Source organism: Somniosus microcephalus, chromosome 23 (assembly GCF_052327205.1).
Source record: "Somniosus microcephalus isolate GS21.2 chromosome 23, FLI_Smic_1.0, whole genome shotgun sequence".
In the NCBI taxonomy this organism is placed as follows: Eukaryota; Metazoa; Chordata; class Chondrichthyes; order Squaliformes; family Somniosidae; genus Somniosus; species Somniosus microcephalus.
The window spans coordinates 5,661,940-5,685,198 of record NC_141009.1 but is presented as its reverse complement, the minus strand read 5'-3'; the positions used below and the strand labels follow the sequence as shown (position 1 = coordinate 5,685,198).

Genomic DNA, 23,259 nt, shown 5'->3' with positions numbered 1-23,259 from the left:
CATGTTCGGTCCAAACTTCACACAATGATCTTCTGTATGGATTGTGGGGCCCACGTTTACTTCTAACTACCAAAATCTACCTAGACGTAGAGATGTCTCCACTTGCTGGGGAGACCAGAATTAGGGGCCGTCAATATAAGATAGTCACTAATAAATCCAATAGGGAATTCAGGAGAAACTTCTTTACCCAGAGAGTGGTGAGAATGTGGAACTTGCTACCACAGGGAGTGGTTGAAGCGAATAGCAGAGATGCATTTAAGGGGAAGCTAGATAAGCACATGAGGGAGAAAGGAATAGAAGGATATGCTGATAGGGTGAGATGAAGTAGGGTAGGAGGAGGCTGGTGTGGCGCATAGACCAGTTGGACTGATTTACCTTTTCTGTGCTGACATTTTTGTTTCAGAAGAAGATTTTGAATAGAAAGAAATGAAAGGAGAGTGCCGAGAGTGAGGCCAGGGGGTTTAATGCCTCGCTACTCTTCACCTCTTCCGAGTTATTTTTTAATGTAAGGTACTCTGCTCCCGCCCTACACTGTATACCTGACTGAAGGAGCAGGTGACCTGCTTCAAAGCCCATTCTCAAACCAGGTGCAAGAGGTGCTGAAGGAGTGACGTCAGAGGTGGTCTCCAGCATGGATGTGGGGATCCAGGTCACGCCACTCTGTGGAAACCTCATTTTTATTATTTTGCTGCATATCTCTGGTGTCAGCCTTGGCTCAGTGGGTAGCACACTCTCTCACCTCTGAGTCAGAAGGTCGTGGGTTCAAGCCCCACTCCAGAGACCTGAACACAAAATCTAGGCTGACACTCCCAGTGCAGTGCTGAGTCAGTGCTGCGCTGTCGGAGGGGCTGTCTTTCGGATGAGACGTTAAACCGAGGCCCTGTCTTCCCTCTCGGGTAGATGTAAAAGATCCCACGGCACTATTCTAAAGAAGAAAAGGGGAGTTCTCCCCGGTGTCCTGGCTAATATTTATCCATCAACCAACATCACAGTAAAAGGTGGTGATTATCTGGTCATTATTGACGTAATAAAGCTCACTACGCACTTGGTTCGAGTATAAAGCAAGGCTTTAATCAACGTGTTTCAGAACATGGAGGTCTAGTTGTACTTCACTAGTTCCTGTCTTACAAAATGTCCGTGGAAAGCTGGGCCCATGCCCAAGCATTTATACTCCTTGGACAGTGCCACCAGCTGGCCGTCCAGTGTTATTTCATGAGTCGTTTCTTCATGATGATGAGATTTATAACAATTATTATCACATTGCTTTTTTGTGGGATCTTGCTGTGTGCATATTGGCTCACTTGTTTCTTACATTACAACAGTGACTACACTTCAAAATTGTCTGTAAAGTGCTTTGGGATGTCCTGAGATCGTGAAAGGTGCTGTATAAATGCAACTTCTTCCTTTCTTTCACTAACGGGAGAAGCCTTGTATCCACAGGTTGTGTGCATGAACTTCTTCGATATCGTGTTGGATTTTATTCTGATGGATGCCTTTGAGGACCTGGAAAGCCCGCCTTCGTCTGTGGTCGCTGTTTTACGGAACCGCTGGCTGTCGGATAGTTTTAAGGAGACGGTAAGTCACGCCGATCTGCGTTGGTGCGCTGAGGTGACCGTAGGAGAGGTGATTCACAAAACTACGTGTTATAAACAAATGAATTAAAACCAACCCCATTAGTCTAACTGCCCATGAGAACGCCTCAGTCGGTCGGTCCCTCACGCTCTCGCTCTTGCTTTGGCGTGACCAAGTGTAGTCTTCAGGTGAAATGGGGTTAGAGGACTGGGATTAATTGAACCAGAGTGCACAGACATAACTCGGTCCCTATTTTGAAGTGAGACATTCATTCGTTATTTTTATATTTCTGTTATAAATTTCTATGTCAACACTTATAAAGGAAGCTGTCGCTGTAAACTTGTGGCACTGTAATTACACCCCCAACCCCCTGGGGCAGTGGTGTGTTGCAGTGCCCCCAGTGGCCGGAGGCCATATCTACAGCATGACATGTTTACATGGCAAGTTTCAATACTAAATATGGACACAGGAATTTATAATGGCAGAAGTTGACAGGAAGTGCATGCAGGTGTAAGATTTTTAAGACATTTTGACAGGTCAAAAGAACTTTATTTACTTTTTATGATGTATACAACTAAGCATTTCTATTGAGTTAATTGATTCTGCATATTGAGGGACTCATTGCACGACTTTAGAACCGTAGAATTATACAGCACAGAAGGAGGTCATTTGGCCCATCATGGCTGCCGGCTCTTTGAAAGAGCTCTCCAATTAGCCCCACTCCCCTGCTCTTTCCATGGCTAGTAATAAGCAGAACAGGTAACTCAGCGGCAGCCATCACGTATCCTCTGCTTTGTGAAGTCTGAATGGGGATACATTAGTCTTTCTTACATACTTCTTTTAAAACTCCCAGTGTTTTGACTCCTCTTGTTTCTCCACTTCCCCCCCCCCCCCCAGGCCCTTGCCACAGCTTGCTGGTCGGTGTTGAAAGCGAAAAGGCGACTATTGCAGGTCAGTAAACAAGGGGGCGAGGGTGGTGGATGAACCAGTGATTATAAAGACCTTCACACGCAATGTGTGGGACACATTGCCAGCTTGTTTGGAACACAATAAAATTCGATCTAAAGTTTGAAATGGATAATATTCCCGAGCTTGGTTTAATGCTTGGCGGTTATGTTGTGTTTCCTTGTGACTGTAGGTCCCTGATGGCTTCATTTCCCATTTTTACTCTATTTCGGAGCACGTCAGTCCTGTCCTTGCCTGGGGCTTTCTTGGACCTAAGCAGCACCTCTGTGAAGTTTGCACTATCTTTAAGGTGAGACACTCCTTTTTAAACCTCTTCGCTCCCCCATTGTATCACGAGTGAGGGCAAGGGGGCTTTACCCCTGGTTCTTGTCCAATATTGATTATAAAGATTTATTTTTCTCTTTTTGTTGATTCTTTAAAAAAAATTGTTCTGGGGATAAAGAAGTCACTGTCAACCCCTAGTTGCCCCTTGAGAAGGTGGTGGTGAGCTGCTGCCTTAAACCGCTGCAGTCCGTGTGGCGAAGGTGTTCCCACGGTGCTGTTAGGGAGGGGAGTTCCAGGATTTTGACCCAGCGACGATGAAGGAATGGCGATATATGTCTCAGTAGGATGGTGTGAGACTGGGAGGGGAACTGGTGTTTCCAAGCGCCTGCTGCCCTTGTCCTTCTACTTGGTGGAGGTTTAGGAGGTGCTTGGTATTAATGTATTGACATTGAACTGGTTAGAAAGGTTACTGAGCCTTGACCATCTAAAGGAGCTGAATTAAGAGACCCAGTGAAGTTCTTCTGGATCAATTACAGTATTTCCAGTAATACTTAGCTCAGCACCTTTTGAATTACTTGGACGGTTGTGTGGGTAAATGCATCATCTGGATTGGGACTGAGAATTCATAGAATCATGCAGCACAGAAGGAGGCCATTTGGCCCATCATGCCTTTCCCAGCTCTCTGAAAGAGAGCAATGAATCCCACTTCCCTGCTCTTTCCCTATGGCCCTAAATTTCTTCCTTTTCAGTAGAGATCCAATTCCCTTTTGAAAGTTAGTATTTGAAAATTCTAGTGGGTTCCGTGGAAAACTTGACGTGAATCCAGAAGGTCACGTAACCTAATGCATCTGCGCACTGCATCACATAAACTCTGCTGCCCATTTTGTGAGAAAAGTTGCCCTCAATATCGCCTCCCACAGGCACCTGGTAATACTACAGCACTCAGTATTGCCACCCACAGGCACCTGGTAATACTACAGCACTCAGTATTGCCACCCACAGGCACCTGGTAGTACTACAGCACTCAGTATTGCCACCCACAAGTACCTGATAATATTACAGCACTCAGTATTGCCTCCCGCAAGCACCTGGTAACATAAGAACAAGAATTAGGAGTAGGCCATTCGGCCCCTCGAGCCTGTTCCGCCATTCAGTAAGATGATGGCTGATCTACCTTAACTCCACTTGCCTGCACCATCCCCATATCTTTTGATTCCCTTAATATCCAAAAATCTATCGATCTCTGTCTTGAATATACTCAACAACTGAGCCTCCACAGCCCTCTGGGGCAGAGAATTCCAAAGATTCGCCATCATCTGAGTGAAGAAATTTCTCCTCATCTCAGTAATAAAAGGCCGATCCCTTATTCTGAGACTGTGACCCCTGGTTCTAGACTCCCCAGCCAGGGGAAACATCCTCCCTGCATCTACCCTGTCAAGCCCTGTAAGAATTTTGTATGTTTCAATGAGATCACCTCTCGTTCTTCTAAACTCTAGATTATAGGCCTAGTCTATTCAATCTCTCCTCATAGGACAATCCCCCCATCCCAGGAACCAGTCTGGTGAACCTTCGTTGCACTCCCTCTATGGTAAGTATATCCTTCCTTAGGTAAGGAGACCAAAACTGTACACAATGCTCCAGGTGTGGTCTCACCAGGGCCCTATATAATTGCAGTAAGATGTCTTTACTCTTATACTCAAATCCTCTTGTAATAAAGGCCAACATACCATTTGCTTTCCTAATTGTTTGCTGTATCTGCATGTTAACTTTCAGTGATTTGTGTACAAGGACCCCCAGGTCCCTCTGAACACCAACATTTCCCAATCTCTCACCATTTAAAAAAATTTACTCTGCTTTTCTATTTTTCCTACCAAACTGGATAACTTCACATTTCTCCACATTATATTCCATTTGCCATGTTCTTGCCCACTCACTTAGCCTGTCTATATCCCCATGAATCCTCTTTGCATCCTCCTCACAACTTACATTCCCACCCAGCTTTGTATCATCAGCAAACTTGGATATATTACATTTGGTCCCCTCATCCAAATCATTGATGTAGATTATGAATAGCTGAGGCCCAAGCACTGATCCTTGTGGTACCCCACTAGTTACAGCCTGCCAACCCGAAAATGACCTGTTTATTCCTACTCTCTGTTTTCTGTCCGTTAATCAATCCTCAATCCATGCTAGTATATTACCCCCAATCCCATGAGCCCTAATTTTGTTTAATAACCTCTTGTGTGACACCTTATTGAATGCCTTCCGAAAATCCAAATACACCACATCCACTGGTTCCCCCTCATCTATTGTGCTAGTTACAACCTCAAAAAACGAATAGATTTGTCAAACACGATTTCCCTTTCATAAATCCGTGTTGACTCGGCCCAATCCTATTATTATTTTCTAAGTGCCCTGTTACCACATCCTTAATAATAGATTCTAGCATTTTCCCTACAACAGATGTCAGGCTAACTGGTCTGTAGTTCCCTGTTTTCTCTCTCCCTCCTTTCTTAAATAGTGGGGTTACATTTGCTACCTTCCAATTCACGGGAACCGTTCTAGAATCTATGGAATTTTGGAAAATGACAACCAATGCATCCATAGAAACATAGAAGATAGGAGCAGGAGTAGGCCATTCGGCCCCTCGAGCCTGCTCCGCCATTCAATGAGATCATGGCTGATCATCCAAATTCAGTACCCTGCCCCTGCCTTCTCCCCATATCCCTTGATCCCTTTAGCCTTAAGAAATATATCCAACTCTTTCTTGAATATATTTAATGAACTGGCCTCCACCGCCCTCTGTGGCAGAGAATTCCACAGGTTCACCACTCTCTGGGTGAAGAAATTCCTCCTCATTTCAGTCCTAAATGGCTTACCCCTTATCCTTAAACTATGACCCCTGGTTCTGGACTCCCCGGCCATCAGAAACATCCTTCCTGCATCTAGTCTGTCCAGGCCTGACAGAATTTTATAGGTTTCTATGAGATCCCCTCTCAATCTTCTAAACTCCAGTGAGTATAAGCCCAGTCGACACAATCTCTCCTCATACGTCATTCCTGCCATCCCAGGTATCAGCCTGGTGAATCTTCGCTGCACTCCTTCCATGGCAAGAATGTCCTTCCTCAGGTAAGGCGACCAAAACTGCACACAGTACTCAAGGTGCGGTCTCACCAAGGCCCTGTACAACTGTAGCAAGACATCCTTGTTCCTGTACTCGAACCCTCTTGCTACGAAGGCCAACAATACCATTTGCCTTCTTAACCGCCTGCTGCACCTGCATGCTTACCTTCAGCGACTGGTGCACAAGAACACCCAGGTCTCTCTGCACTTCCCCTTCTCCCAATCTATTGCCATTCAAATAATAATCTGCCTTCCTGTTTTTGCCACCAAAGTGGATAACCTCACATTTATCCACATTATAGTACATTTGCCATGTTTCTGCCCAATCACCCAACCTGTCCAAATCGTACTGGAGTTTCATGACATCCTCCTCACAGCACACCCTCCCACCCAGCTTTGAGTCGTCTGCAAATTTGGAGATATTACATCCAATTCCCTCGTCCAGATCATTAATATATATTGTGAACAGCTGGGGTCCTAGGACCGATCCTTGCGGTACCCCACTAGTCACTGCCTGCCACTCGGAAAACGACCCGTTTATTCCAACTCTTTGCTTTCTGTCCGCCAACCAGTTCTCCATCCAAGTCAATACCTTGCCCCCAATCCCATGTGCCTTAATTTTGCACGCTAATCTCTTATGTGGGACCTCTATCCACTATCTCTATAGCCCCCTCTTTTAAAACCCTAGGATGTCGGCCGTCCGGTCCAGGGGATTTATCGGCTTTCAGTCCCATTAATTTCTCCAGTACTATTTTTTTTACTAATACTAATTTATTTCAGTTCCTCATTATCGCTAGACCCTTGGTTCTCCACTATTTCCGGGAGGGTTTTTGCATCTTCCGTGAAGACAGGCACAAAGTATTTGTTTAATTTCTCTGCCATTTCTTTATTCCCCATTATAATTTCTCCTGTCTCAGCCACATTTACTTTCGCCAATCTTTTCCTTTTTACATGCCTATGGAAGTTTTTATGTCTCTCAGTTAACTCTCATTCTATTTTCCCTTTCTTAATCAATTTCTTGGTCCTCCTTTGCTGAATTCTAAAATCATAATCATAGAGTCATAGAGTTATACAGCACAGAAAGAGGCCCTTCGGCCCATCGTGTCCGCGCCGGCCATCAAGCCCCGTCTAATCCCATTTTCCAGCACTTGGTCCGTAGCCTTGTATGCTATGGTGTATCAAGTGCTCATCTAAATGCTTCTTGAATGTTGTTAGGGTTCCTGCCTCTACCACCCTTTCAGGCAGTGAGTTCCAGATTCCAACCACCCTCTGGGTGAAAAAGTTTTTCCTCAAATCCCCTCTAAACCTCCTGCCCCTTACCTTGAAACTATGCCCCCTGATTATTGACCCCTCTACTAAGGGGAAAAGTTCCTTTCTATCTACCCTATCTATGCCCCTCATAATTTTGTACACCTCAATCAGGTCCCCCCTCAGCCTTCTCTGCTCGAAGGAAAACAACCCCAGCCTGTCCAGTCTCTCTTCATAGCTGAAGCGCTCCAGCCCAGGTAACATCCTGGTGAATCTCCTCTGCACCCTCTCCAATGCAATCACATCCTTCCTATAGTGTGGCGACCAGAACTGCACACAGTATTCCAGCTGTGGCCTAACTAGCGTTTTGTACAGCTCCATCATAACCTCCCTGCTCTTGCCTTCATTAGCCGAGGCATAGAATATAAGTATCCCATATACCTTTTTAACCACCTTATCCACCTGTCCTGCTGCCTTCAGGGATCTATGTACATGCACACCAGGGTCCCTCTGATCCTCTGTCCTTCCTAGGGTTCTACCATTCATTGTGTATTCCCTTGCCTCGTTAGTCCTCCCAAAATGCATCATCTCACACTTTTCAGGGTTAAATTCCATTTGCCACTGTTCTGCCCATCTGACCAACCCGAAAATGACCCGTTTATTCCTACTCCTGCCACTAAACCAATTTTGGATCCAAAGTGCCAAATTGCCCTGGATCCCATGGGCTCTTACCTTCTTGACCAGTCTCCCATGTGGGACTTTGTCAAAAGCCTTACTGAAGTCCATGTAGACTATCTCAACTGCACTACCCTCATCCACACACCTAGTCACCCCCTCTCAAAATTCAATCAAATTGGTTAGACATGATCTCCCCCTGACAAAGCCATGCTGACTATCCTTGATTAATCCTTGGCTCTCCAAGTGGAGACTAATTCTGTCCCTCAGATTGAGAGGGGATCTCATCGAAACCTATAACATTCTGTCAGGTCTGGACAGACTAGATGCAGGAAGGATGTTTCTGATGGCCGGGGAGACCAGAACCAGGGGTCATAGTCTAAGGATAAGGGGTAAGCCATTTAGGACTGAAATGAGGAGGAATTTCTTCACCCAGAGAGTGGTGAACCTGTGGAATTCTCTGCCACAGAGGGCGGTGGAGGCCAGTTCATTAAATATATTCAAGAAAGAATTGGATACATTTCTTGAGGCTAAAGGGATCAAGGGATATGGAGAGAAGGCAGGGGCAGGGTACTGAATTTGGATGATCAGCCATGATCTCATTGAATGGCAGAGCAGGCTCGAAGGGCCGAATGGCCTACTCCTGCTCCTATCTTCTATGTTTCTATGTTTCCAATAATTTCCCTACCACTGATGTTAGGCTCACTGGCCTGTAATTCCCTGGTTTATCCCTACTACCCTTCTTGAATAATGGTACTACGTTAGCTGTTCTCCAGTCCTCTGGCACCTCCCTGTGGCCAGAGAAGTTCTGAAAATTTGTGTTAGAGCCCCTGCAATCTCCTCCCTTGCCTCACGCAGCAACCTGGGATACATCTCGTCTGGGCCTGGGGATTTATCCACTTTTAAGCCCGCTAAAACCGCTAGTACCTCCTCCCTCTCAATACTAATTTGTTCAAGTATATCACAATCCCCCTGCCTGATTTCTAGGCCTACATCGTCCTTCTCCATAGTGAACGCAGATGCACAATATTCATTTAAAACCTCACCCACATCTTCCGGCTCTACACACAGATTGCCACTTTGGTCCCTAATGGGCCCTACTCTTTCCCTGGTTATCCTCTTGCCCTTAATATACTTATAAAACACCTTGGGATTTTAATTTTATTTTGGCCGCCAGTGTTTTTTCATGCCCCCTCTTCGCTCTCCTAATTTCCCTGCACTTTCTATACTCCTCTAGGGCTTCCACTGTTTTTAGTCCTATGTATCTGCCAAAAGCCTCCCTTTTTTTCCTAATCCATTCTTGTATATCCCTTGACATCCAAGGTTCCCTGGGCTTGTTGGTCCCACCCTTGACCTTTACAGGAACATGTTGGCGCTGTACTCTCTCTATTTCCTTTCTGAAAGTCTTCCTCTGCTCTGATGTGGATTTTCCTACAAGTAGCTGATCCCAGTCCACTTTGGCCAGATCCTACCTTATTGTGGCGGTACCACTGGTTGTCCCTTACATTGAGACACATAATTCCCTTTAACTTACCTGTTGGGGCCATTGCCCCTTTAAGACGCGCCCTAGTGCGCTGACGTCACGTCACGTACGACGTGATGTGCGTGCGCCGACACAGCCCGGCCTAGCGTCTTCGGCCTCAATGACCAGCCGACGGGAGCGACGCGATCTTCCGCTCCCGCGGCAAGCACCGGCACAGCCCGGCCTAGCGTCTTCGGCCTCAATGGCCAGCCGACAGGAGCGACGCGATCTTCCGCTCCTGCAGCAAGCACCGGCACAGCCCGGCCTCGCGACTTCGGCCTCAACGGCCAGCGACGCAACGACGCGCATCACGTGACGCCCTAAGCGCGGGAAACGCGAACAACGTGATGACGTCACAACACAAACGCGATGACGTCATCACGCTCCCCACAGGACTGCGAACTCAGTCCTCGTGGAGTCCCCGCTGGGACAAGACCTACACCACGGTGCTCCTACAGTCAGCCATCTTACCTGCTGTAATTAGCCTGTTCCTGTAAATAAACAATTATTTATAGTTCGTCGAAGTCAAACTCTCTTATTTAGTGGCGATCTACACGAACCGCTACATTATCATATTAAAATCAGCCTTCCCCCAATTTAGAACCTTTATTTCCGGTCCATCTTTGTCCTTTTCCATGACTACCTTAAATCTCACCGAATTATGGTCACTGTCACCAAAATGCCCTCCTACTGACACTTCTACCACTTGCCTGACTACATTCCCTAGAATTAGGTCCAGTACCGTCCCCTCTCTTGTAGGACTTTCTATATGCTGGCTCAAAAAGCTCTCCTGAATGCACTTTAAGAATTCCACACCCTCTAAGCCTTTCACACTCTGACTATCCCAGTTAATATTGGGGAAGTTGAAATCCCCTACTATTATTTCTACACTTCTGAGATTTGCCTACATATCTGTCATTTAAATTCACCGCTCCATTCCCACTCGGACCTCACCGTCTTTGGCCTCTTGTATTGTTCCACGGAAGCTCAACGTAAACTCGAGGAACAGCACCTCATCTTCCGATTAGGCACTCTGCAGCCTTCCGGACTCAATATTGAGTTCAATAATTTCAGATCATAACCTCGGCCCCTATTACACATTTTTTCTTGTAATTTTTCCACTCCTTTTCTGCCCCCCCCCCCCCCTTTCCTTTTGTTTCTCTCTACCTGGCAGCTATCTCTTGCCCTGCCGGTACACTTTACACCTAATCTCAGTCTATTACCATCTCGTCTAGCTCTTTTACTTCTTTTGTTTCTTTCACTTCTTTTGTCCGATCGCAGCCCTGCCTTCGATCTGTTTTCTTTTCTTTCCAGTTTTGAAGAAGGGTTCGACCCGAAACGTCAACTCAAATTTCTCTCCACGGATGTTACCTGACCTGCTGAGTTTTTCCAGCATTTCCTGTTATCTGTTCCTCTATCTCCCCCTGACTGTTTGGGGGCCCAAAGTACACTCCCAGCTTGCCCCCTTTTTGTTTTTAAGTTCTACTCATTAGAGGAACCTGCTAAGATATCATCCCTCCTTACAGCCGTAATTGACTCCTTGATTAATATTGCGACACCCACTCCTTTTACACCCACCTCTGTCTCGCCTGAAGATTCTATACCCTGGAATATTGAGCTGCCAGTCCTGCCCCTCCCTCAACCATGTCTCTGTGATAGCAACAATATCATACTCCCATGTGTTCATCAACACCTTCAATTCATCTGCCTTACTCGCAAGACTCCTTGCATTAAAATAAATGCCATCCAGCCTTGCCATCCTCCCTTGTGCCATTACATATTTGCTCTGCCTTCTAGGCTGATTTGTTTTTTCCTCTATATTTGGCTGTGCATCACCCCCTACTATAGCTCCACTCCGTATCCCATCCCCCTGCCAAGTTAGTTTAAAACCCCCCAACAGTACTAGCGAACCTCCCCGCAAGGATGTTGGTCCCGTTCTGGTTCAGGTGCAACCCGTCCGACTTGTACAGGTCTCACCTTCCCCAGAAGCAGACCCATTTATCCAGGAAACTAAAGCCCTCCCTCCTGCACCAACTCTTTAGCCACGCATTCATCTGCTCTATCCTCCTGTTCCTATACTCACTAGCACGTGGCACCGGGAGCAATCCAGAGATTACAACCTTTGAGGTCCTGCTTTTTAATCTGCTACCTAGCTCCCTAAATTCTTGTTGCAGGACCTCATCCCTCTTTCTACCCATGTCGTTGCTACCAATGTGAACCACGACCTCTGACTGTTCGCCCTCCCCCTTCAGAATGCCCTGCAGCCGTTCAGTGACATCCTTGACCCTGGCACCAGGGAGGCAACATACCATCCTGGAGTCACGTCTGTGGCCACAGAAACGTCTATCTGTTCCCCTTACGATAGAATCCCCCATCACTATTACTCTCCCACTCTTTTTCCTCCCCTCCTGTGTAGCTGAGTCACTCGTAGTGCCACGGACTTGGCTCTTGCTGCATTCCCCTGAGAAACCATCTCCCCCATCAGTATCCAAAACGGAAAATCTGTTGGAGAGGGAGATGGACCCAGGGGACTCCTGCACTACCTTCCTAGTTCTTTTACTCTGTCTGGCGGTCACCCATTTCCTGTCTGCCTGTGCACTCTTTATCTGCAGTATGACCACCTCGTTAACCATGCTATCCACGAAGATCTCGGCTTTGCGGATGCTCCACAGTGACTCCAGCCGCAGCTCCAGCTCTGAAACGCGGATTTCGAGTAGCTGCAGCTGAAGACACTTCCTGCACATGTGTTCGCCCTGGACACCTAAACTGTCCCTGACTTCCCACATAGCACAGGAGGAGCACTCCACGCAGCCGAGCTGCCCTGCCGTGTCCTACCCTTAATTTACTCCCTTTACTTCCTTTAAATTAAAGAATATTAAATACACTAGGGACCTTACTTCCCTTTAAACACTACTTACTCTAAACTAGAAACCTTACTTTTACTTTAACGACTGGACTGTAGAAATATTCACCAGGTCCTCCCGATCCTCAGGTTACTACTTGTTTTGGCAACATTATAAGCCTCTTCCTTTAATCTAATGCTATCTTTAATTTCTCTTGTTAGCCACGGTTGAACAATTTTTCCCAGGGTGTTTTTATTCCTTAAGGGAATGTATATTCGTTGCGAATTATGAATTATTTCTTTAAATGTTTGCCATTGCTTTTCTACTGTCATATCTTTAAATCTAGTTTCCTAACATTCCGTAGCCAACTTTCCTCTCATACCTGTGTAGTTTGCTTTGTTCAGGTTTAGGACCCTAGTTTCGGACTTAACTAAAATCACTCTCAAACTCAACTAAAATCAGTCTCAAACTCAACATAAAATTCTATCATATTATGATCACTACTCCCCAGAGGCTGCTTTACTATCAGGTTATTAATTCACCCTGTCTCATTGCACAGTACTAGATCTAAAATAGCCAATTCCCATGTAGGTTGCTTGACATACTGATCTAGAAAACTATCTTGAATGCATTCCATGAACTCTTCCTCTGCACTATTTCTGCAAATTTGGTTTGCCCAGTCTGTATGAAAGTTAAAGCCCTCCATGATTACTGTATTACCTTTGTTACATGCATGTCTAATTTCCTGATTTATACTCTGCCTGACACTACAACCACTGTTAGGGGGCCTAGAGACTACTCCCACTAATGTTTTCTGCCCCTTGTTGTTTCTTAGCTCCACCCAAACTGATTCTACATTTTGTTTTTCCGAGCCAAGATCCTTCTCTCGACTGTCTTTATTCCCTCCTTTATTATCAGAACTACCCCCCTCCTTTTCCATTCTGCCTGTCTCTTCTAAAAGTCAAATATCCTGGAATATTTAGTTCCCAACCTTGGTCATTCTGCAACCACGTCTCTGTAATGGCTATTAAATCAAAACCATTTATTTCTATTTGCACTATTAATTCATCTATTTTGTTGCGAATGCTTCGTGCATTCAGATATAGTACCTTTAGCTTTAACTTCTTTCTATTTTTCCCTGATGTCACTTTAGTCACTAATGCCCTATTACCTTTATTAATCTTTCTGTCCCTTCCTGGCGCACTCTGCTTATCTTTACCCAGATCACTACTCTGCTCTACAGCCTTGACATTTCTCTTACTGCTTTTGAATTGACCCTTTCCTGAATCCTCCCACTCCCGCTTCATTAGTAACCCTACAGCACTCAGTATCGTCACCCACAGGCACCTGGTAATACTATAGCAGTCGTGCATTAATTAAATCTATGATTTTTATTTCAAAATGTTTAATGCATGACATGAATCAGTCATTCATGAAAGAAAGACTTATGAAATAATACTGAGTGGCCTATGGGTGGCGCTGTCCAGGGAGAGTATAAATACTCGGGCACAGGCCCAGCTTGCTCAGGACATTCTTAACAGGAACTGGTGAAGGACACAACTAGACCTCCATGTTGTAAAACAGTTGATTGAAGCTTTGTTTAACGCTTAGACCAAGTGCCTAGTAGTTTTCTTACGTCAATGCATAAATATGAATTTTTTTCAGTAATTTAGAGGAGGGAAGATTGGGGAGAAGGGAGTGAGTCTTGTGTGTGCTGCGTAATAGATTTGTTTTTTAACTATAGTTTTTACATGCACTTGTTGCTTTGTCTTGTAGCAACAAATTCTCCAGTATTTGAAGGACATATTTGATGTGGACAAAGTGCGATACACTACAGTGAATTCGCTGGCGGACGACATTGTGCAGTTGTCACGGCGACGCAGCGAGATTCTCCTTGGCTACCTGGGCGTTGATGCAATAACGGAAATGAATGGGACGATACCCAGCAGTGACAATGGACCTTTGGAAGAGGCCAGTCTCGTATGAAATCCAGGCACAAAGGTTTTTTTTTAAGAAAAAAAAAGAAAATGATTAATTTTGGGAAGTTACGAATCAAAACAACTTGGCACTGAGAATCAGTGGATTATATCTGATTCCTGGACGACCCCCCTATTGAAGAGACCTGTAAGAGTCTTGATCAGAATACTCCACACACATTGAGGTTGGCTCATTCTGTTGGATATCAGTATTTTGATATGCTATTGGTCAGGATAGGAAGAATGGGATGTTATTCTTGCAGAATCTAATATATCCTAGAGATGTAGGATGGTGGAGGGGGTGTCTCTTTAGGATAACCCAAGGATTTCAGGACTGGAAATATGCTTCCCTCCACTTTTACGGTTGGGGTGCGGTGGGGGTCATACAGTCAATCTTGCTCTTTAAGCACAGGTGCAACAGTCCCTCCTGGTGGTGTAGCGGGTAAATACACTGCCTGGTCTGTCACTGAGGCATACAGACCAGAACATTTCATTGTGATCAGTAGATGTCCAGGGTAGTAAAGAGCACACTACAATTGGCCTTAGCATCCCTGGGTTTAGGGTGGAAAAAAATTACCCAGTGTTCCCACTCCCGCTCATTTTCCCATCACCCAGCCCAGTGTTACCAAATCATAGAATGATACAGCACAGGAGGAGTCCATTCTGTGACAAAACTGTATCATTCTTGCACAAAAGGACATAATCTGTGAAAATTCAAAGCACTTTTTTTTAATACCCAAGACTAGCACTTGAGTCTACAAATCAGGCAACTAATTTTTTGTTTAACTTTTAAAGTAATTTGATTTCTAACGTGTGATCATTCTTGCTTGTAATTGCTTGACGCTGTTACTCGACCTGTCCCAGCCAATCATCCTCCAGTTCTGTGGCGGTCCTGTCTCCTGTGTGGTGTCACTGAGCCAGTACCAGCTAATTGTAGGCTTTACTGCTTCCTGCTTGTCTTGGTATTTTAACCAGGATAAAATTGTGTGAAACAGGAGCTTAATGTTCCCCTGATATTTGCTGTACGTGTTTGATGTAATATTTCATAGTAAACCACTTCCCCACAATTTTTTGATTTATTACCCCTCCCACAAGTAACGGGGCACTTTGCAATCGGGAGACATTTGCATACCTCCTAGAGGTCAGTGCCCAGAATGGCAGAGGACTGGATGTAGATTATCTACCCTGGTCCCCCTCCACGTTCTCAACTAAGGAACCCTGCAGGGCACAGCAGGGAGACCAGCAATGTTCCCTTTAATTTTTTTTTGGGACTGAGCGGGCCGTTCCAAATACCGTGCATGTGAGGTTTTTCCTATTTAAAAGCGGTGAGCCTGCTGAATGGGAGTTGCAGAGCGCTGCGTGGCTGCGTAACTTAAAGGGAACATTAGAGAGCAAATAACTGACGGGGAAAGTCACTTTCTCCATAATCCTGTGCCTTCTGGAATCTGAGGGTAATATTCACCAGGGCTTTAGCAAAAGGCTGCATATAGTGACACCACCAGCCCTGACCAGAATGGAGATGATTGGGTAATTTATCAATCACACCTGTAGAGCGCACTGCTGCAAGTGACTGGGATTGATTTGACTCACTTAATTTCTATTCTGTAACTATCCTCGACTCACTGCATTTTGCTGGAGGAATAATCCTGCTTTTATTGGGAGTAGTGTGTTTGCTGTAGTTCATTGGGGGCTCTGTTTAAATAGACTCTGTTGCTGAGTAAATAGTCTCTGCTGTAAAAATAGACTCTGTTTGCTGTAAGTCCTGCCGTAAGTTCCCCCCCCAGTCAGCACTCATTCCGGTAGCAAAATGTAGGCTACATGGACTGGGTGAAAATGGCCAGACGTCAGGGAGTGGCTTCACGTTTAACGTAGCCGAGATGGCCATAAACCACAAGTCTCCTATTTTGCCCCCTACCCCTCACTAGAAGGGGTTGCGTGTTGCTCAGGCAGACTTGTCCACTTCCGTCCCTCGGATTCTCTCGCAAGTGGACGCCTCGTGTCCCTAAACCGACTCGCCAGCTCAAAGACTTTAAAAATTCCTTGACTTGGATTCCAGGCATAGCTCGGAATGAAGTTGTTTCTCATCTAATTACTTTTGAAAGTGTGTGTATATGTGTAATTATTTTAACTTTGTGAGGGACGGGCCCTCAATTTAATTGAGCAAAACTCCTGAGACTATTTTCTCTGTGGACTCAAAAGTCTAAACCAAACTTTTAAGTGAATTTGCACTACTTTTAAAATTGAAATTTTCAAGTGTTCTTCCCCTCCGCCGCCTTTCCTACATCTTTACGTTTTCTTAATGCACTACATTCTGGGGGTTAGTATTCCTGTCTTTCTGTCTGTCTCTTTCTCCCCCGCCCAGATGAGCATTGCACACCAAAGAGACATGGTCCTAGGGGGAAATGTCTAATTGGCCCAAACAGTAATGGCGACTGCACGATATTGGAATGCAGAAGTGCGGGGGAAGGGGAGAGTCCTCTAATGTGGTTCAGGGTTGTTTAAAAGCCCGACCGTCTTAACACGCAAGCTTGGGTCATTGGATTACCCCCACCCCCTCCAAATAAAGAGGCCCGATATATCGATACCTGATATCAATGTTTTATGATCAATAGATGATGCCAACCTGCAGCAGGTTTCATTTTTTTGTTTGAGTTACTGTATTTGAGAGATTTGGAACAGGTCTGTTTGCCATGAACAGTCAGCCTCGGAAAAGCCCCTTTCTGCCTTTCGGAGTAATTCGGAGCGTGCTGCACCAACTCTCGAAGAAGATAAGATTACTCGCTGTAAGAAGGCAAGGTGTGGAGTGTTTTTTTGGGGGGGGGGGGTAAAGTTAACTTTGTGCCCCTGTGATGGAGCATTGCCTGTGGAGGTTCAGACCACCTCGGGCTCCCTGTTGCAATTGGGTCCTGCGATAATCTACCAACTCCTGCTGTGGCACGCTCACTTTAATCAAAGGATTCCTTCTCTTCCAACAGTGTGACACAGAGGCTACTTGTAAATCAGCCAATATATCTTTTCCAGAATCACATCCTGTCGATCATTGAAGAGTTTATAATAAGACAACTGAATGTAATAGGGTTTTTTTTTTAAATGGACTTGTAAGCAGTGATTTCTATTGAGTTGAAATTTTTTTCCTTCCTAAATTGTGATCGAGACTTGTGGAAAACGCTATGGCCTAGAAATTCACTATAGCCCCGTTTGGGGCTCCAGCCTCGCCAGGACGCTAAATGTAGCGCCCCAGAAGCAGTCGCGGCTGCCCACCGGAAATTCAGTTTGCGCGCCCCAGAGGGAAGCGCGGCACTACTGGAGGCGCCCCGCATCTCTCTTGGGGCGCTGCAGCTGAATATCGCTGCGGCACAGCACGCTGCGGTACTGCAGGCCTTCCTCCCCTTCTTAAAGGGGAGGGGCCTTGTGCAGCGCGATCGAGGATCGCGAGTGCCGGCAAAAGAGCCCGGCACCGAGGAGAAGTGTCGGGCTCTTGGAACGTAGTCGGCACTCCGCGGGGGGGGGAGCTCAGGAGGCCGGGGATGGCAGCGCGGAGAGGTGCTGGCAGGCGGCCAGCAAAAAAAAGGCCGCCCGCACCTCCTTTTAATTAGCGCCTCTACCGCCACAGGTAGGCCCCCCTGAACCGGTCGCAAATAGCGCCCGGCGTTAAAGCAGGGGCGCATCTAAATATCGCGATCGGGGCGTTAGCGGGGCACTGCGCAGATGACGTCATCGGTAGCGGCGCAGCGCTAACGGCTAGCGCCGCCATTAGCGTCCCGCTGAATTTAGCAGGAGGCGTGGCCAGTGGCTTCTGACCCACTTAGCACCCTCTTAAGGTGCTAACAGGTGGCGCAGCCCGCTGAATTTCTAGGCCTATGATACTGGAGGTGTGGGCGAACCAATGTGTTTGTGACCGTGTTCAGGAGATGCAAAAGTAAAGTGAATTCTGGTGACTTAAAAAAAAAAAAAAAAAAAAGTCTACAGACAGGAGTTGGAATCTAGAGGAGTTTCTCTAAGTGTGCGAGGGTTAATGAAATGAAGAATCTTACTGATTTTTAAACAAAAGACTGCCTGAGGGACTGGGTGACATAGTCAGTGAGGACACTGTCCTTTCACCACCAGTTCCTGGTCGGAATCCCAGCTCGGACGGGGATGAAACTTCACTCTGGCTTGCCGGTTGGCATGCCGAGTTTAGGGCAGCCTCGATCTCTAGTGGGTGAGGCTCCTCAGCACAAAAACTACCAGTCTCGGTCGGAGAGGCTACAAGGGAGACTGGCGTGAGATTAGTGCAATCGGGTGTTGAAGTGCATCATTGGAAGAGAGGGAGCTTTTTCTTTACCCTGCATCTTAATGCAAGGTAGACCTGACCTGGGAATACTTGGCAGGACAAGGTGGAGGAGGGGCACTTTGAGTCCAAGTTTGTGCGAGTTCACCAAGCTTAAGCCAGCTTGTAAACTACTGCATGTACCAAGGCATTTTTGATCATGTACCAGAAAATGTAATGTTCATGCACACTTTTTTTAAAGGTAGTCAGTTAGTTAGGCCACGTAGAAATCAGATTTGCTAGCACACTTTATTTTTAAAAGAAGAATATTGTGGCCCAAATTCTCTTTCTCCCTCACTTTCTCCCGGCCCAATACCATAGTTGCTGAATTTCTAAAACTGTGTCCATTTTAAAGAAAGAAGAGATTTGCATTTCTATAGCGCCTTTCAAGACCTCAGAACGTCCCAAAGTGCTTTACAGCCAATGAAGTACTTTTGAAGTGTAGTCACTGTTGTAGTGTAGGAAATGCGACAGCCGATTTGCACACAACAAGCTCCCACAAACAGCAATGTGATAATGACAGATAATCTTTTTTTCGTGATGTTGGTTAAGGGATAAATATTGGCCCCAGGACACCGAGGAGAACTACCCTGCTCTTCATCAAAATAGTGCCGTGGGACCTTTTACGCCCACCTGAGAAGGCAGATGGGGCCTTGGTTTAACGTCTCATCAGAAAGATGGCACCACCAACAGTGCAGCGCTCCCTCAGTACTGCATCAAAAGTGTCAGCTTAGAATTTGTGCTCTAATCTCCGGAATGGGGCAGTAAGGATACGTTCTTGCAGCTGATGAAGGTCAGAGAGCTGCCCATTACTGTTGCACTGAGAATCTGCATATGGCAATGATTCATACATAATATGGCCACTTCTGACCCACATCCCCTTCATCTCTTGGACACCTTACTGCTCCACGTGTCTGGGCTTACATTCACGACTTGCCTGGTTATGGGGTGGCATTCAGTGCTGATTCCTCTCTTGCCACGTCCGCGAAAGTAAGGGAATACCATTAGGAAGCAGTGAAGCTCCGTTTCTTCCTCTCTTCCTGTGGTCTCCACTTAATAACTACCAAGGTAGGTACATTTTGAGATCACAAGGTAATTGTGGATAAAGAGGCCCATTGGCCCCATGTTCAACCAGACGCACCCTACGCTGCAGCATAGTTTCTTAAATCATGCCAGTGTTTTTGCCTCCACCACTCTACTGAGATGTCCCTTCCAAGTGTTGACCACTCTCTGCATGAAGAACTTCCTGATATTAGTCCTGCAGTTACCTTTTACTGGTTTGTACATGTGTCCTACTCCTACTATTTCATTTAAAGTAATATTCTAGATTTACCCTTTCAATATCATTTACTATCTTGTATACTTCTATGAGATCGTCTCTCCAATGCCTCCTTTCCAGGCTGACAATCCTGAATCTCTTCAGTCTTTCCTGATAACTTAAACTCCTAACACTGGGAATTAGCCTCGTGGCCCTTCTCTGCACTGACTCTCCAGCCTCTGAATTTCTCCCTTGTGTCTCGGCGACCAAAACTGGACGCGGTGCTCGAGCTGTGGTCTGACCAGGACTGGACGTGGTGCTCGAGCTGTGGTCTGACCAGGACTGGACGCGGTGCTCGAGCTGTGGTCTGACCAGGACTGGACGCGGTGCTCGAGCTGTGGTCTGACCAGGACTGGACGCGGTGCTCGAGCTGTGGTCTGACCAGGACTGGACGCGGTGCTCGAGCTGTGGTCTGACCAGGACTGGACGCGGTGCTCGAGCTGTGGTCTGACCAGGACTGGACGCGGTGCTCGAGCTGTGGTCTGACCAGGACTGGACGCGGTGCTCGAACTGTGGTCTGACCAGGACTGGACGCGGTGCTCGAACTGTGGTCTGACCAGGACTGGACGCGGTGCTCGAGCTGTGGTCTGACCAGGACTGGACGCGGTGCTCGAGCTGTGGTCTGACCAGGACTGGACGCGGTGCTCGAACTGTGGTCTGACCAGGACTGGACGCGGTGCTCGAGCTGTGGTCTGACCAGGACTGGACGCGGTGCTCGAGCTGTGGTCTGACCAGAGCCCTGTACGATTCGATCATGAAATCCTCTGACTTGCATTGAACTGTTTTTGGTGATGTAATTGAACGTTCCATTGGCTTTGATTGCTGCCCTGCTTCGGTTCGACATCTTTAGCAGCAAGTCTGCTGAGATTTCGAGGCCTCTTCCCACTTCACCGTGGCTATTTAAATACCATTTGTAAAGTGTGTGTCTTGCTATCTTTGCAGGGAACTGCAAGCGCAGACCCATATCCCATCACTAACTGGTGCAGCACGTTGGAGCATTTTTGAGCGGCTTTGGAGCAAGGTGTTGTTTTAATCTGCAGCCGTCAATGAAAAGTTAGTTTTGAAAAGAAAAGCGCGCACACACACTGCCATGTGGTTAAACGAGAAGCCAGTGGCACTTCTAGTATTGGGCCCTCTTCTGTTAGCCAGGTGCTACCGAAGTTACCAAATCGTGGGTCGGCCTCTACACCTCAGCCTACCGCTAGCAAAATCTTTTTTTTTTTGTTTAGAAAAGTAGCAGATGTTGTGTTGGATTTGTTTCTGTTGAATTCCAGTATAATAGATTTATACGGAAATGAAAATCAGGGTTAGAAATTCTTTACTTCAGATATTGACCCAGGTCACCCCTGTTGAGGAAATGTGAGGGTTCTTGATCAGCCAAAAGTTTCTCTTCATCTTTTTCTAACGTTTTTCTTTGTTTGAAGCAAAAGACCTCATTGATCCACACAGTCCCACCAGCAGACACCAGCTGTCCAATCTGTGTACTGAGAAATGTATATACTGTATTAATCTTGGCTGTTGCTCCTTCTGTTAGCCCGTGTACCAAATGTGCCAGGTTCCAGGCTGACTGTGCTTTGCTGTGTAACCAGAGTATGACGATTAGGCATTAATGGTCAGTCTGTGTGCCTCACCCTCATGTCATGAGGTCCATGGGAGCGGAGCACATCGGGTTTTGTAGCGGGGGTATATAACGAGGCTTTTGTAACGATACCTCGTGGAGCGCAATGGAAAAATGCAACCTACAATCTTGGAGCCAAGTTACAAAAGCCGTGCAACTTTAAATGGGGGGGTGGGGGCGGGTGGTGAACAATGTTCCCGTTTAGCTGCGTGGCCACGCGGTTTTCTGAAGCTCCCGCGCAGGCCGCTTGCCGGTTTCTCTGCGGAAAAACTGCGCATGTGCGGAAGTTTGAATGGGCCACGCAACCCCCCAAAAAATTAGAGGGAACATTTGTGGTGTGGCCGTGGTGCTCGAGGAGAGGGAAGAAGTGGTGCAATAAAATCAAATCGATGGGAAGAATCATCCTCTGGCCATGTTTGCACACCTCCTTTTGACTGGCACAGGAGTTGGTCTAGAGCAGGTTGCCCACCTGCCCTCAGTCGGTTTGTGGCTCAGGGGCGTGAGGAGGTAAATATGAGAAAGAGGTTTGTATCTATAAAGACAAGGACAGAGAGTCTATAAGTGACAACCTGATGATGCCGGTGCATTGGACCTTATTTATGTTCTCATTTTAATGTTTTTTTTAATTATCTGTGTGCATGTCCAGTTTTCTTGACCCAAGCCACCCCCCCCCCCCCCACAAAAATTTTTTTTAATCATGTTTTTAGTTCCTGTAAAGAATGTCCCCCATTGGGAGACAGTTTTGGGAGGTGCTGAAGGTGTAAAGAAACAGTTGATCCACATTCTGTCTTAAGGTGCTGCTGTAACATTGGATGGGGGAAGCCTTAACCAAACTGGACTGTAATGAACTCACTGGACAAGTAATTAATACCAGCGTAAGTGCTGCAGGGCAGACCAGAACCATTACCATACCGATACCACACCTACCGCTTGGTTGCTGGTAAAGACCTTTCTTTACCAGCAGCCAAGCAAAGGCATATCTGGACTGATACCAAACTAGCACCAGCAACTGAGAGGTCCCAAACTCGCTCTAGCACAGAACCACTATAGTCTGATCGGGATATTCCTAGATGTCACTCCTCCCCCACCCCACCATTTCCTAGATTGACTGGATTTGGTGGTTACTGAACAACACAAGGTTATTGGTTAATTTTGGTAATGGTCTATCCCAAAATTGCTGTACTGTCTGGAATTGAATGAAGGAATTTGCCTTCTATTGACAATTGGGCTGGGCCGCTGGTTCAGTCTTTCAAAGCTGCTAGAGATTTTACAAAAATTCAGAGGTTTGTCTTGAGTTAGGGATTGGGAGGAAGAAAAGAGAATGGGGAAAAAAGTGTCTGAAATGGTCATTCTTTAAATATATAAATGTGTGCCTATTTCTAATTTTTTGTTAATTATTGTTTTTGATGTAAAACTTTTTCTTTTCACCTTGTGAATTTTGAGATTGTATTTTTTATTTTTAAAATCATCACTGTTGCCCTGTATCCATCAGTACATTTCAATTAAAAAAAAAAAAATTCAAAAAGAAAGAAAATGCCTGTAAATTGATTGATTTATTTATTAGGCAAGGGTTACGGGTAGATGGAGTTAAGATACAGATCAGCCAAGATCTGATTGAATGGTGGAACAGGCTTGAGGGTCTGAATAGCCTCCTCCTGTTCCGATGTTCCCACCCTGACTGGTCCACACAAAGCTCTCTTTACGTTTTTTTTTAAGTTAAAGGCACTGCATAAATGCAAATTGTTGTTGGGTGAGCATGCTCCAGGCAGAGATAGAGACAACAGCTTGCATTTATAATTTATATCGTGCATTTAACGTAGTCAAA

At 46.0% G+C, this 23,259-nt stretch overlaps 1 protein-coding gene across 1 annotated transcript in view; it reads left to right on the top strand.

The window, feature by feature from the left end:
* The window catches only part of miga2 (mitoguardin 2), a 71,214-nt gene extending 48,255 nt beyond the window's left edge, over positions 1 to 22,959 (top strand). The window contains exons 14-17 of the mRNA XM_085965260.1: positions 1,441 to 1,575; positions 2,470 to 2,523; positions 2,711 to 2,827; positions 13,990 to 22,959. Of these exons, the coding sequence (XP_085821386.1) occupies positions 1,441 to 1,575; positions 2,470 to 2,523; positions 2,711 to 2,827; positions 13,990 to 14,199 (516 nt within the window). The 3' untranslated portion in view covers positions 14,200 to 22,959. The remainder of the gene's footprint in view (positions 1 to 1,440; positions 1,576 to 2,469; positions 2,524 to 2,710; positions 2,828 to 13,989) is intronic.
* Positions 22,960 to 23,259: the final 300 nt, after the last annotated feature.